Here is a 14860-nt window from a genome sequence, read left to right as displayed (position 1 = left end):
ATTTATAGAATTTTGGTTCTAATGCCAAAAATGGTGCATAGAAGATCAGCTAGCTCAGATTGTTGAACTTTCCATTGGTTTTGTAAGCGATATCTAAGCTAATGAAGATGATTTCATGCAACCAGGTGAAACCAGAGATGAGTCTTTCATATACCAATATGATCCAGAGAACAAAACCCAATCATGTGTTGACCTCTCAGGGGATCTGCTGAGCGAGTTAAATTCAAAGCAGAGAGGTCAGTTCAGACTGTTATGGCGGCGGTTTTCGGGGACTCCAAAGCACACAGGGAGATCCTGGGGGCTTATCAGGAATATGCTTTAAGAAAACTGAAACTACATTATACTGAGAAAGCAAGAAAAGTTGTATCAAGTAAATTATTTTCCCACCATGACATTGCACCGGCTTGTCCATGGAGGGTAGGATGGGCCGTCCTATGAGAATTTTCTTGGGAAATTTGGCCCATCTTCCCCTAAGCCTAACCTTGAACCTTAAGACTTTTTGTCTCCCCGGAAGAACATTTCAAAGGAATACAATTTGAATCTCTGAAGGATGCCAGCACTTCCATCTTGACTCCACCCTGACTCCACTTTGACTCCATCTTGACTCCACTTTGACTCCATCTTGACTCCACTTTGACTCCATTTTGACTCCATCTTGACTCCATTTTGACTCCATCTTGACTCCATCTTGACATGCTCGAAATCAGAGAGAATAGAATTCTTTAGGGAAGGGGTAGAGAGAAAGTGCTGGAAACACAGCTTTCAGACGTGTATAGAGTTGAATGGTAGATACAAAGAGATGGAGTATGTGTTGAACAGTAGATTCACATCTTGAGGATGGCAGGACAAGGCAGTATTTTTCTCTGTTGTGCATAAGTTGGCCATTGGGTCAAAACTGACCCAATGGCTTCCATCAGCAGTGATTTGTAACGATGCTATTTGACTTTCATATTTTTTATCTGCCTTTAACTCATCTTGGTTCTCCAATGAGATACTAAGCTCCTACCCAGGAGCTCCAGTTCACTAGCCACACATCATTGCTTCCTAAAGAAATTGACTTCTTTGGCATATTTGGCATGAGAGCGGCCACTGAAGCTGTGGGGGAAGATGAGCTCTCCCAGAGGCACTGCCTGAGGGCTTAGTTAAGAACCCTAAGAACATCAGCTCCGACAGGAAAAAGAAAATCTGCCTTGGAGTGTTCAGATCAAGGCCCTTTAACCAAAGAGCTACTTACAAGTGGGAGACAAGACTAAGGGAGCAAACAAGAAAGAGTGTGCCACCCAGAGACACTCCTCAGGGGTAAATTGTTACCTCCTCTAGAAAGAAATCTAAATGTTAGAGACTAATGAGAGCTATGGAAGAAGCTCCCCCCTCCAATAAAAAAAGTAATTAGGAGCAACGGAACTACTACTCAAAGCATTGAAGGTAGGAAGGAGCTTGGAAGAAGTTATTTAACTCTCTCTTTCTTCACATGTCTCTCATCTCTGGGCTGTGCTTCACATGGGTGGAACCCAGCTGGGGGCTAGACGGCAAGGAGACCCAGGACACTAGGAGATACATTCTGCACAGATCAGTCTCTGGGTACAAAGTAGGATGCCCATGCTTGTGTACACACTCGGGTTACGTCCTTGGCAGTTCTGACTCATGGTGTGTTCAGAGCAGAAACCCCGCCAAAGGAATGTCAAGGCTGTGACATTTCTTCCAAGGTACCAGTCAATGAACCCCCACTGCCAGTGCTTCAGTCTGTAATCAAGTGTGTAGTCATGTACACCATCTAGGGACCCCATTTGAATGCACCATGCTCTCATAAGAGGCCGTTATTCAGTGATTATTCTTTTGAGAGACTATTTCCTTTGTTGAGTCTGGTAGTTCCACGCACCCACTTTCAGGACATTTATGATATATCTGTGGCACCCATCACTCTGGTCAATATTTTCATCTGTACTTCTACTGAGACGGTTAGCGAAGCTTAGAGTGGATGGACCTCCGTTCTGAGAAAGATCACTGTTTGCAGCTCAGCACTGTGACTCTCATTGGGCTGGTTTATAATTATGGGATAAATATACAGAACACAATATGTGCCAGTTAACATTTTCCCAGTGTCCAAATGAGTAAAACCAATTACATCAATCATGTCACATCATCACTATCAATTTCCATTGCCAACATTTCGCCCTTCTGAGTAAAATGCCCATGCTGCCTAAGAGCGGGCCACCTACCACTAAGCTGCTACCACAGAGGTCAGCAGTTTGAACCCTTGGGACGGCTGCTCCTTGGGACAAAGGGTAGACTGTCTTTACCTCCTCTAAATAGATAAAGTCTGACAAAGCCAAAGAGGCGGATCTACCTTGTCCTATAGTGTTGCTATGACTCTAAAACACCTCGACGGTAGTGGGACTTTCTTGATTTAAATAATGATTTTCCCCTTCCCTCTGCCCCTCCCACCCCAATAGTCACTGTCCCACTCTGATATCTCTGTATTTTTCTTCTGAAGCTATTTCATATTATTAGAACGAGGCATTATTTGCCTTTGCTCCTTGAGAATGTAGGAGGTGAGTATCCCTGGACTGTGGTATGAGATACCCAAGAAGATGTCTGCCTCCCCTGACCACACAGGACAGGTGGTAACTCGCTAGGCCAATTGACTGGCATTAGACCGAGAGGCCTACACAGCTCCTACATCCACAGTTTCTAATGAGAGACGGATGCTTTATTCTCGGCCGACACTATGAGAGTGAATAATCTTTGGGGGAGGAAAGGTTCAGAGTGAGTGACAGGGCTGCTGGGCAAGGGGCAGTTTTGCAGAGTGGGACTGTGGGCCCCAGCTCAAAGAAGAAGCATGCGTGACCCAATTGGACTTTTATTTCCCCAAAGGCAGCCCTGCGTGAATAGCCCGTCTTTCTTTCATTTGTCATACAAAGCTGCCCCGGGTAGCCCCAAGCAGGAATGTGAGGCCAGTTTGATCTTTCCATACTTTAAGAAAATAACAAAAAACAGATCTTGTTTTACCAAGGCTTTCTCTGATAACTTGAACCAGAAAGCAAAGAGCTGAAGCTAAACCCACTACCACTGAGTCAATACCCTACAGGACAAAACAGAACTGTCCTATCTGATTTCCACGGCTGAAAACCTGTATAGAACCAGCCTGCTACATCTTTCTCCCATGAAGAGGTTGGTAGATTCTTGCGACTGATCTTTTGGTTAACAGCAACAGAGTGCTTCAACCACTGTGCCACTAGGGTTCATCCCAGGGAGCATGAACGGTGGGGGGTGAGGGGTTCTTAATAAGTCAGCATGACTTTGTGCCACGCACCACTATTCTTTCATGATCCAGCACTGTTCTGAGGTAGGGGCCCTTAGGACCATGTTGGAGATGGGGACATTGACATTCACTCTCTGACTGTCATCATCAGGATTCTTTAGAGGACAAAACAACCAGTAGTTTAAATGTTTGTTGTTAATTGTCGCCAAATTGGTTCCGATTGCTCGTAATCCTGTGTACAGCGTAGCAGGACTCTGCCCAGGGCTGTGCTCTCTTCAAAGCCAGGAACCTGTTGTTGTGGCCACTGGTGCATTTTGTGCGCCTTCCACCCTGGGGGGCTCGTCTTCCCTGCCTGTATTGAAAATATTCATATATATAAATATGTATCATCTGCATACATGTATCATCTTGATCCATGTGTCATCCACACACAAAAACATATGAAAGAGAAATTGAAATTTACTCCCAGGAATTGGCCCACATAACTGAGGTTGGCAAGTCCCCCCACCGTGGGTCAAGTAATAAACTGGAGACTCCTACAGGCTTGAGTCCCCAAATCCATAGGCCAGATGATGAGAAGAGTGAAGGGTAAGAGCTCTAGGGGTGGGGGGGGCTATTTATAATTCAGAGGCAGAGTAAATCCTAGGAGAAAGCTCTTTAACTCTTGAATTCGTCAACTGAATGATTGAGAACCACCTGAATCTGTGCTACTTGAGGTTCCCTGACTTTATTACATGTAATTAATTTTCAACAATAAGTAGGTGCGTATGGTGCCGCAGAACCAGAATCATTGACACTTAAAATGAACCATGGCGCTGGCCATGTGCATCCTGCACTGTGTAAGCTTCTTCTAGGGAGAAATAAGGAAAAGGGGCGACGGCACCCCCTCTTTTGACATGGCCTTTCCAATTCTTACATTCCTCGGGTGACTGCTTCTCATCCCCCACTTTGTGGCTCCCAGATTCCTGAGGAAGACTGAGGTAGAGGGGTGTCAGCATTATAAATGGTTTTACTCCAAATTCAGTCAAAAGCCCAGATCTGGAAGTCAAGGGATTCTCAGTTCAAAGTCTGGTGTGACCACCCAGTGACCACACGAGGGAGGGAAATTCACAAATAAGAGACATCCGCCAGTTTCCCAACCTGCACCCGTCCACACTCACACCCCCACCTCCCAAGGATTTTTTGCAAATCACCGTACTTATATATTTACAGAAGCACGTTTTATAATGTTAGAACTCTGCAGTTTCGAAGAGGTGAGAGAGGACAGGTTGGTAAACAAACAGCACACGTGTTGTTTATGTAAAAATACATTGGCTAGAATGATCACGTTTTTCCCCAAGCAAGATTGTGAGAATCGATCTAAAATGTTTCCTTTGGTGGTGGTTTCCTCTCTAATCATGAAAACTGATCCCCATCAAAACCTTATCCAGAGATATAAAAGGAAAACACCGTTTGATAATGAATCTATGACTTAGTTTTATTTAAACAATTAAAACCACCCCCAATAAAATCCAGCCCAGATACTAATATGAGAAGCCTATTGTATTGCTTTTGGTATACCCACGTCTGATAGCTACCTGGCAGAGCGTAGGCATTCCATAGCTCTCGGTTCGTGGAACAAGCGAGCGGGGGCTCCGACGGCTGTCTAATGCAGGGCTAGTATAACTCGGACAGTATTGTTCTGAGGGGCTGCAATGGGAGCGTATTGCGTAAGGAAACTGGGACGAGGCCAGGGAGCAGAGTGCACTTGATTGGTGGCATCAGTTGATGGTATCCGACGGGCCTTTGGGACCAGAGGGAATGTTCAAATGAAAACACGAAAGTGAAAACCATGTCCTTCCTTTCAACAGGGCGTTGTGGCTGGCGCTCGTTCCAAAGGAGAACACAAACAGAAAATCTTTTTAACCATCTCCTTTGGAGGAATCAAAATCTTTGATGAGAAGACAGGGGTAAGTAAAAGACTCACACGGCGTTGTGAAATTGAATCATTGTCAGATGTGCCCTTACAAGCCCCTGCTCTCCGGGCAGGAATATCAAACAAGCATAAAAACATATAAAGCCACTGACAAACGTGATCAACTGTGCTCGTCCATCAAAGGCAGGCTCGCTCTCCCCTGACTTGGCCGAGGTGTTAAGGCACCATGCTTCTTCCAGTGTAATTGTGGTGAAAGTGTCACGCCATCTTGCCAATCTAATGGGAGATTGATGAGCTTTGAAGAGCTGTAGGTAATGTGACAGCTTAAGTTAAATTTCTTTGTGTGCCCGCGACTTTAATGACATCCGTCCAAAGGGAAACACATCGTCGGTCTTCTGACTCAAAGTATCCAGCCTCTCTGGAGTTTAACCTGTGCCACCTGCAATTGCTGTAATCGAAAAGGATAGAGTTCTCTAGCTACGAGAGAGAGAAAAATCCATCTCGGCATGGCCAGGAAATGAGAGGGCTGATCCTTGTGTTGAACCCACCAAAGACGTGGCTTGTGGTCTCATCACCTGCCGGCGGCAGTTAACTCCCAGCCTCCTCTCCGGAGCGCACCTGACACCCTCAGTCCTGTTCAGTGGCACGGAGGGGAAAGCGGAGGTACAGGTGCTATGATCTATTTTGCAGAGAGAACTAGAATCGAATGGATGTGCTCTCCCTCTTGGTCATCCAGTGCTTTGTAGGTTAGAAAACACTGCCTTTGAACTTCTTCATAAAAGTAATGTATCAATCACTTCATAAACAGGCAACCAGCCAAACTCCTAAGCCATGCTCACTTTGAATTCTAATTTGCTGACCTTTGTCCTGACTAGTGGTATTAGGATACCTTCAAGGCAGTGGAGTCATTTCAACATAAAAGAGGTTTTCTTGGAAACTACCTAACTAAATAAAGGTTAAAGAATATTAAATAACTAACCGTAGCCATTCCCATGTGTTTGACTAGCGGCCGTAGACTAGGCGCATGTTGAGTAAACATGTCTTTCAGTTTCATGTCCACAGTAGTGCCATGAGGCGATACTGATACTGATTCATCAGGGATGTATTATTACATGTCTCGAGTTGCTCTAAGCCAAGTCTCACTTCATGTAATCCTCAGAGCAACCCTAACCTGTGGCTGTCAAGTCAGTGCCGACGTTTGGCGATTATGTTTTTCAGAGGGTCTTAGGTGCCATTGAGTTGATTCCAACCCATAGCGCCCCTGTGCATAACAGAAGGAACCACTGCCGGTCCTGCGCCGTCCGCACAGATGTTGCTCTGCCTGAGCCCATTGTTGCAGCCACTGTCAATCCCGAGGAAAGCTGCTGAGAACTGCTTTCTTATGAAGATCACCCACCCTTCTTTTGTGGGCCACAGGGCAGGCTCAAGTCAGAGCTAAGAAACAGCACAGTCGTGACAGACAGACAGACACAAGGGAGTATGCTGTTGCATAGCAACAAATTTCTCATGGTCGGATTTTGCACTCAGCAGCTTACAGACAACCATGCCCACCTCCAGGATGGCAACTGGGTGTTGTGCTGGGAATCTCTGTTGCTGCCTAGTCAGCTGCCATCTTTGGGCTTCCTGTTTCCTCCTTGGATCAGAATCCAGATTGCAAGACATTTGGTTGCTGTGTAACCGTACATCGACCATGACTGAGCTGTTAGACCCTTCAAAGCCCAGGTTCAAATGATCAGCCTTTCGTCTAATCGTTCAGCATGAATCATGTGCTCTACCCAGAAACCTTGAGATGACGTTATTATTATCATCCCCATTTTACAATCGAAGCACTGAGGACAAAACAGTTGGGTGAATGGCTGAAATACGTGAAGGCGAAGACAGAGAGGTGGGCCTAGATAGAATGCCTGGGTAAAAGGCCCCTTAGCCTGAAGGTGCTAGGTATTCAATGGGGGGAAAGGTTTGAATTCAGCAAGTTTTGTTTGTTTGTTTCTTTGTTTTTCTTTTCTTTTTAATTTACATTTTATTAGGGGCTCATACAACTCTTATCACAATCCATACATATATATACACATCAATTGTATAAAGCACATCCATACATTCTTTGCCCTAATCATTCTCAAAGCATTTGCTCTCCACTTAAGCCCTTTGCATCAGGTCCTCCTTCTTTTTTCCCCTCCCTCCCAGCTCTCCTCTCCTTCATGAGCGCTTGATAATTTATAGATTGTTATATTGTCATGTCTTGCCCTATCCGGAGTCTCCCTTCACCCCCTTATATGCCGTCCGTCTCCCAGGGAGGAGGTCGCATGTGGATCCTTGTAATCAGTTCCCCCTTTCCAACCCACTCACCCTCTACTCTCCCAGTATTGCCCCTCACACCCCTGGTCCTGAAGATATCATCTACCCTGGATTCCCTGTGCCTCCAGCTCCTATATGCACCAGTGTACAACCTCTGCCCTATCCAGCTCTGCAAGGTAGAATTCGGATCATGGTAGTTGGGGGGAGGAAGCATCCAGGATCTGGGGGAAAGCTGTGTTCTTCATCGGTACTACCTCGCACCCTGACTGACCCATCTCCTCCCCTAAACTCCTCTGTCAGGGGATCTCCAGTGGCCAACAAATGGGCTTTGGGTCTCCACTCTGCACTTCCCCCTTCACTCACTATGGTATAAATTTTAAGAGCCTCTCCTGCCTTAATAAAAATAGAGTTTCTGCGACAACAGAAGTTTTTGTTTTTCGTATGTAGACTATAATTTGGCTACTTGGGTTCAATTTCAAATCCAACATTTTTAGAAGGATACAGGAAATATGAAGCATATCTAAATGAGTGGGAGAAGGACTCCCGGGGGTTGAAATGGTGCTAGGCCAAGACCTGTTGGCACTACACATGTCCTCCTGGGATCCTAGGTCATACGCAGGAGGCAGAGCCCTTTGGCTTCTGGAAACCTGGAAGGTGACACTGATGCCCGAGCACCCTTGCACATGGGTGCAGTGGCTGTGATGCTGAACAGTTTTCAGCAGAGCTTCCAGACGAAGACAGACTATGAAAAAAGGCCTGGTGATCTATGAGGGGCTTCAGAAAGTCTATGAGAAAATGGAATTACCTTTCAATTGTCTTTTCATTCCATTTTTCCCACAAACTTTCCGAAGCCCCCTCACTTGTAATCCTCGGCCACTGAAAGACCTATGGATCTGATGGCCTGATGGGCATCCAAGAGTGTGAATTGCACGTGCCAGGTAGGGTTTATATCCGACTGTGCAAGAGCAGAGGGACCCACTCATTGGCACCCAATGATGGCTTTCTTTACGGGAGTTAAGTCACGTGGGTGAAACGCAACTCCAATAGATACTGCCGCCATGTTTCTACAAGCCCCACAATTAGGATGTCATCTGCAGTCTTTTCCTAATCCAATGCCTGCCCATCACCATGACAACCAGCATGGCCATGGAGACAGGCATAGATGCTCTGCTTTGTCCAGGGGCCAGGTTTTGGCCTTTTCTGGTCCATCAAAGGTCCCATCATTAAGGAGACTGCGCCTAGACATGTAAGTTCCACATAACGTAGATTTTAACTAATGAGTCTACGTTCTTGTATCTAAAGCCTCACTCAAAGGTGCCTAACCTGGCCTGCAAGGAAGATGCCCCCAAACGTAGAGCTATTTGTGATGCTCCGGCTGGTCACAGGGAAGAGCAGCGAAGCCATGAGTTCAGCACAAGGCCATTTGGCCGTGGAGAAAATGTCAGATCCCTCGAGGAGAATCAGGCAGCAGAGTTCAATATTTTCTGTCTGGCTCCGTGCAGGCCAGTTCTGATTGATTAGCATGAAATGGAATCGGGATCAGGTGTTTGAAGTTGTCATGAGGCAGTTTGGGTTCATAAATAAGATTTTTCTCTCCACCAGAGGTGCATGGATACACCATTGCTGGAGACACATTCAAGCAACAACCAGGTCCTGGGGAAAGGGATTGAAGCTGCCGGCGAGGAGGGAGTGAGCCATTCCATGCCCCCCCCGCCCTAGAAACTCAGGCCCTGGATGTGCTCTATCTGAAAACCCCCATTGGAGACCATAAGCAGGACCCATTATCTCCCACACCTTTGTTATCACCCACCAGGGGCCAAGTGGATGGCTCTGGTTGGGGGTCTCAGTGAAGACTCTTGCCCCGCACATCAAAGAAATGAAAAATTAGCTCTTTGTCACTTGCAATGGCAAGTCTTACTTGCATATCTTGTCTGAGGTATTCCTGCTAGCTGTAAGGCCAGCAGCTCTCCTTGGGAGGCTGAGGGGACCGTCTATTCCTGCTTCAATAGTTCAGCCTTGGGCAATGGGATGCTGTCCTGTCGGGCCTCTGGGAGTCCTAATCAACTGGACAACGATCCGTGTGAGGTTTTTCCCCTCAAACATGACTGCCTTTTTGGGGTTGTCTTTTTCAAGGAGAGAAACATTTGCAGAGCATGACATTAGCTAGAATTTTAAAATCTAAGAGCTGTCAAAAATGTTTTGATCTCAATTTAAAAGATTCTTTGCAGCAATTTACACCCTGTCTTAAATTTCAAAGGGTTCTTGATCCCAATCCTTATACCCGTAAATTTTATTATTAGCATGCTACAGGAAAACGTTCCTGTTGAAACTGTTCATATTTTCAGATACGTAGCGACTGCGAGGGCTCCGTGGAAACACAGAGCCTGTCCGTGCGAACTTACTGCTGGTGATAAAAGAAGGAACAGCAATAATTCCCTATGACACGTCGGTAGTGGGAACATACCAATATTTTATTTGATCCTCCAATCAGACCTCAGAAGAGAGATATGCAGGTTTGCCATGGCCTCAAAAACCTGTCTCCCCCTCCCTGACCAGGACCAATGAGATGCTTGTGAAACCCGCCAAAGCTCCTTGATCCTCCGTGGACTCACAACAGACCATCCGGTTCCAAGACTTTCTTGTGTCTCTCCAGCAAAGCTCCCTCTCCTCTGCTCTTTTCTTTTGGCATTTTATTCCAAACGACCATAAAAGTCATGAGGCCCGTGATCTTCAGCAGTTCCGATTGAGGCAATATCCATATTGCTGTAACCACAAATGTGAATTGTGCCAATACTCACTCAGTGCCCTTGTGCGTATCATTCTAACCTGACACAGATAATATTATCAACCTCACTTTATATAGGGGGGAAAATGAGACCCAAATAATCTAAGACACCCGCTAGAAGGTACACAACTGGCCTTCCAATCCAGGTAATCTGGTCCAGGATTCTTGCTGATGGTAAGGTGTTGTGTTTCAACTGGATGGGTAGTACCTTTTTAGGTAGGCTGAAGCAAATTCAGTATCATGCCTGTCTTTAAGGTTAGTGTCATTGGCTTTCATTTGGATGCCCTTTCCTGAATGAAGGTAACAGTGTAGCGTGAAAACTGGGACTGTGTGTTCCAGCTATGAACTTGACCTGTGGTCTGTCAGGAATATATAAACGCACTGGGTAGGCAGGACCATAGTGGACACCTATTTTCTGCCATGTATTACTCTGCTTCCTAAGGATTCATAGATAGATCTATGTGACCCTGAGGGGTCCCCAGGCCACACCAGACCTACTAGGTAAAGTGATTCTCCTAAGACACTGATGTGAACACAGAGGTGTCAGTGCTCAAGTTCCTGAGGCCTGAGAAGAGGGCTTGGAATGGCAATGGAAGAGTGAGCTGTCAGTAGCACCATGTGCACAAGTTAGGGAAGAATGAACAGTATTTACACGTGGATGAATGTTTGAAAGAGAATGTGTGGGTTTGCTTACTTGTTCCTTCAGTTCTTTGTCAAGCCAGCCTGACTCCCTGGAAACTCCAAGCATAGGGGCATATCTTTCTTTTTTTTTTTTTTACTACTGTGTATCTGGGACCCCGGGTGGCAGCATTGAGGAGGCATTGGATGCTAACTGTAAGATCAGTGGCTCGAGCCCACCCATCCCTCCAAGGAAGAAAGATGAGGGTGCCTGCTCACGCAAAGCATTAGAGCCTTGAAAGCCTTCTTGTAGGTTCACTATGAGTCAGAATTGAAGCAATGCCAGGGGGTTGTTGTTTTCACTTGTTTGTTTGGTGTCACTATCCATTAGCACAAACTCTCCCAGCAGTAGGAGCTCAGGAATACTGACTGCCTAAAAAATAAATCACTTCATAATTATGAGTCAGAAAATACACACTGAAGAAGCAAGACCTAGCAGGTGAGACATGGAGATGGAAATGGCCTTTAAGTCAACACCATCCCTAGAAATGGGTGGGCCGTTACGTTTTGGAAGGAGCCCTGAAGGGTTCAGCTGCTAACCAAAACATTGGCACTTCAAACTCTTCAGCTGGACATCTGCTTCTTTAAAAGTTACGGCCTGCAAAATCCTGTTGGACAGTTCTACCTGTCACCTGAGGTCACTATGAGAGGCAGTCAACATGATACAATACCCCAAACCACTGCAAATTCCAAACTCACACTGTGACTCTACAGGACAGGGTCGAACTTCTCCTGTGGGCTCTGAGGCTGTCACTCTTTACAGGAGTAGGAAGCCCTGTCTTTCTCCCCAGGAGCAGCTGGTGGTTTTGAACTGGTGGCTTTGTGGTCAACAGCCCAACACTTAACCACTACGCCACCCAGGCTTCGTCATAACAACAAGAATTGTGTTTTAAATTCAATGGCTGCCGCTAAATCTTAGTATGATTTAATCCTTTATCTGCAGTTAAAAACCATCGCCTTATTTGTGTGTCATCCAAAATAGAAATCTTTTTTTTCCTTGAAGTTCTAAGTAGATGCGTTGAACTGGGGTGAGGATGAGCGACTGAGGTTTACAGTTAAAGAAACTAATCCCAGGGAGGGAGGCCAGGCTGCAGAGCAGGATACAGAGATCGGCTTTTGACAGCTGGAAAACAGGCTGATACGTTTCATCCACCCAGTGGTGCCGTGGAAGAAAGGCCTGAGACCTACTTCTACAGGAGTATGTCCACAAAAGCCTTGTGAAGCCCAGCTTTGCTGGGAACTCAGGGGGGTTGCCTTGAGTCAGAATTGATTTGATAGTGACAGGTTAAGTCGTAAATATTCTTACCTCTTATCATTATCGCTCCCATGTAGTTGTTTTTATGTCTTCTAAGTAGAGAGGTTAACCACAAGTCAGCAGTTTGAAACCACACGCTGCTCCTTGGAGAAAGAGTGGAAATACTCCTGTAAATAGTTCGAACCTCATAAACTCATGGGAACAGTTCTACCCTCCATTATAAGGACGCTATGAGTTGGCATCAACTCGATGGCAGTGAGTTGGTTTTAATTTAAGCAAAAATAAGGACTCCTTTCACCATTGCCCTACAGCATCCTCTGCTCATGTCTATCACAGCACCTGCTGTCCTGTATCACTGGAGATGATGAACATCCCATCAGAACACAATCACCTTGCAGTACCTTGTCTAGCCCACTGCTCTTTCTGGGTGTGTAGCATGGGCCCTGGCATGTCACCAAGACTTCCACTGCATGGGAACTCAGGGAGGGGTGGAACCAACAAGGGAACAACAGGTCATCTTATCGTTGAAATGTTACTTGTCTGGGCAAAACCCAGGACCTTCCAGCAAATTATCTGCAAAAACCTAAATTTGAGAAATAGTTTCAGATGGGGCAAAGAGTTAATATGCTCTCTGGCCAGCCCAAAAGTTGATGGCCAGAATCTGTTCAGAAGTGCCGTAGAAGAAAGGCTTGACAATCTACTTCCCAAATTCAGCCATTGCAAAACCCCGTGGAGCACAATTCCCCATCATGCAACACTGGGTGAGCACGAGTCAGAATGGATTTGGCGACCATTGGTTAGCCTTGAACATGGCCCTGGATAGATCTGCGTCATTCTGTGACCCTCACAGCCTGGGGACTATGAAGAGTCCTTCTCCTCTATCTGTTAAGTTGCGTAGCCATTCTTTGCTCCACAGTCTTTTCTCTTTGCCATCCCCACGCCCTTCATTTGCTATCTTCCATGCCCAAGCTCACACAGACTCCATAGTGGGCCCAGATCAACGTCACTACCAAAGAAACTGAGCACCGAGGTGGTGCCTTGTGCCTCCTTGTGTACTGTCTTGGTAGATGATATTGGATTTCAATTCATCACAATGAAAATTGATATAGAGCTCAAAACTGACACAGTCTCAAAAATTGGCACTGTCAGGAAGCTGTCCCCATGAAATAATCTAGGAGGCTGGATCTGTAGCTCCTGACAAGGGAACAGGATGCCCATGTGACCGTGGAGTGTGAGCCCAGGAATGTTTGCAAGCTGAGCTGGTAAGCACAGGAAAGTATTGTCTTCATCTTGATGGATCATCTGAGGAATCTTGACCTTCTAGGAAGAGGAAAGGTGATAGGTTCGAGCTACTTTTATATGCTTGAGCTCATTTAATCTAAGCCCCTAAGAATTCAACTAATTCGGTATTACTCTCCCTATAGTATGCATGAGTAAACTAGGCTTAGGGAGATTGCCTGGTAGTGGGTCAGATATTCAGCAATGGGCAATATTGGGACCAGATCCTGCTTCCAATTTCCTGTAGTCTCCCCCTTCCAAAGCAAAAGTCTCTGGCAAGTATGTTGGCATTCATCTGCTCTCCAGGAGAGAAGTAGAAGGGCCTCTTATGTTGCCACCCTGTGGACCTGCCCTGACAGAAAGGTGGGGCCTGTGAGAGAGTGAGCCACTAGTCTCAAAGATCGAGGACCCATACCAGAGGTGGACAAACTTGCCCCTAAAAGACACACTGAATTTCTTTAATAAGTAAACATTTAGGCCTTACCAACCTTGTGGTCTACTTAGCAGTTCAACTACTGCTTTTGCTAGGGTGATTTTGCTGTGTTTTAAAAGCAAACACAGACCCTATATAAATGAATGAGCATGGTTGTTTTCCATTAAAATATTGTTTATAAAAACAAGTGTCTGGCTCATGGGCTATAGTGTACTTAGGCTTGTTTTCAATGATGATTGTGGATTCTGCTAATGGTCTCATTCTGACACTATAATGTGCCAACCAGCCCTACATGGTAGAAGGATGACTCACTCTGGTTCTTTATTTCTAGGCCCTTGACTCACTGCTCCTGGGGATGGCTGTAAAAGTGCTTTAAACTTTGAAGATAAATATTCGTCTCTGGGAGGTTGCATTATTTATTGCTGCTGTTTGCTGTGTCTCGTGTGCAGACATTATACGAAAGGCTTCATGTGCATTTTTCTTACCGAATTCTTGCAACACGTCTAGTTGGCACATCGTATTTTCTTGTTTCACATGTGATGGCACAGTTGCCAGTTTAAACCCAACAGCCGCCTAGCAGGAGCAGGCTGAGACAGTCCGTGTCCATACAGATTTACAGTCGTCAGGCTTCTCCGGCCTCGAGGAGCTGCAGGGGCTGATGTCTTAGAAAACAGGGAGATGAAGTAGGAAGACTTCTAGCTGGTGGATGAAGAGGCACTTGAGTCCAAAGTCAGAAAGTCAGGCTTGTGAGTGCAGAGCCCAGTAAATCCAAGGTCAAAGGGCAGGTCAGATGGCAGGCTACTGATGGCTCCAGGGATTGGCGGGTAATATGGTGGGGACATTGACTCCAGTCCAAAGACCTGGAGGTCAAGGAGCCAGATGCATGAGCCAGATCCAGGAAGTGGCAAAGATGCTCTCCACAGAGGCGCCTTGTCTATGAAGTGGGCTACACTCTAGAG

General features: G+C 45.9%; 1 protein-coding gene across 2 annotated transcripts in view; it reads left to right on the top strand.

Moving 5' to 3' along the window:
• Positions 1 to 14860, top strand: part of DAB1 (DAB adaptor protein 1) — a 302544-nt gene that overhangs the window by 166409 nt on the left and 121275 nt on the right. For both annotated transcript variants that reach the window (XM_075539918.1, XM_075539914.1), the window contains exon 3: positions 5113 to 5211. In XM_075539918.1, the coding sequence (XP_075396033.1) occupies positions 5113 to 5211 (99 nt within the window). The remainder of the gene's footprint in view (positions 1 to 5112; positions 5212 to 14860) is intronic.

The sequence above is a fragment of the Tenrec ecaudatus genome, chromosome 1 (assembly GCF_050624435.1).
Source record: "Tenrec ecaudatus isolate mTenEca1 chromosome 1, mTenEca1.hap1, whole genome shotgun sequence".
Lineage (NCBI taxonomy): Eukaryota > Metazoa > Chordata > Mammalia > Afrosoricida > Tenrecidae > Tenrec > Tenrec ecaudatus.
Note: the sequence above shows the minus strand (reverse complement) of the source record. Positions and strands in the feature narration are given on the sequence as shown.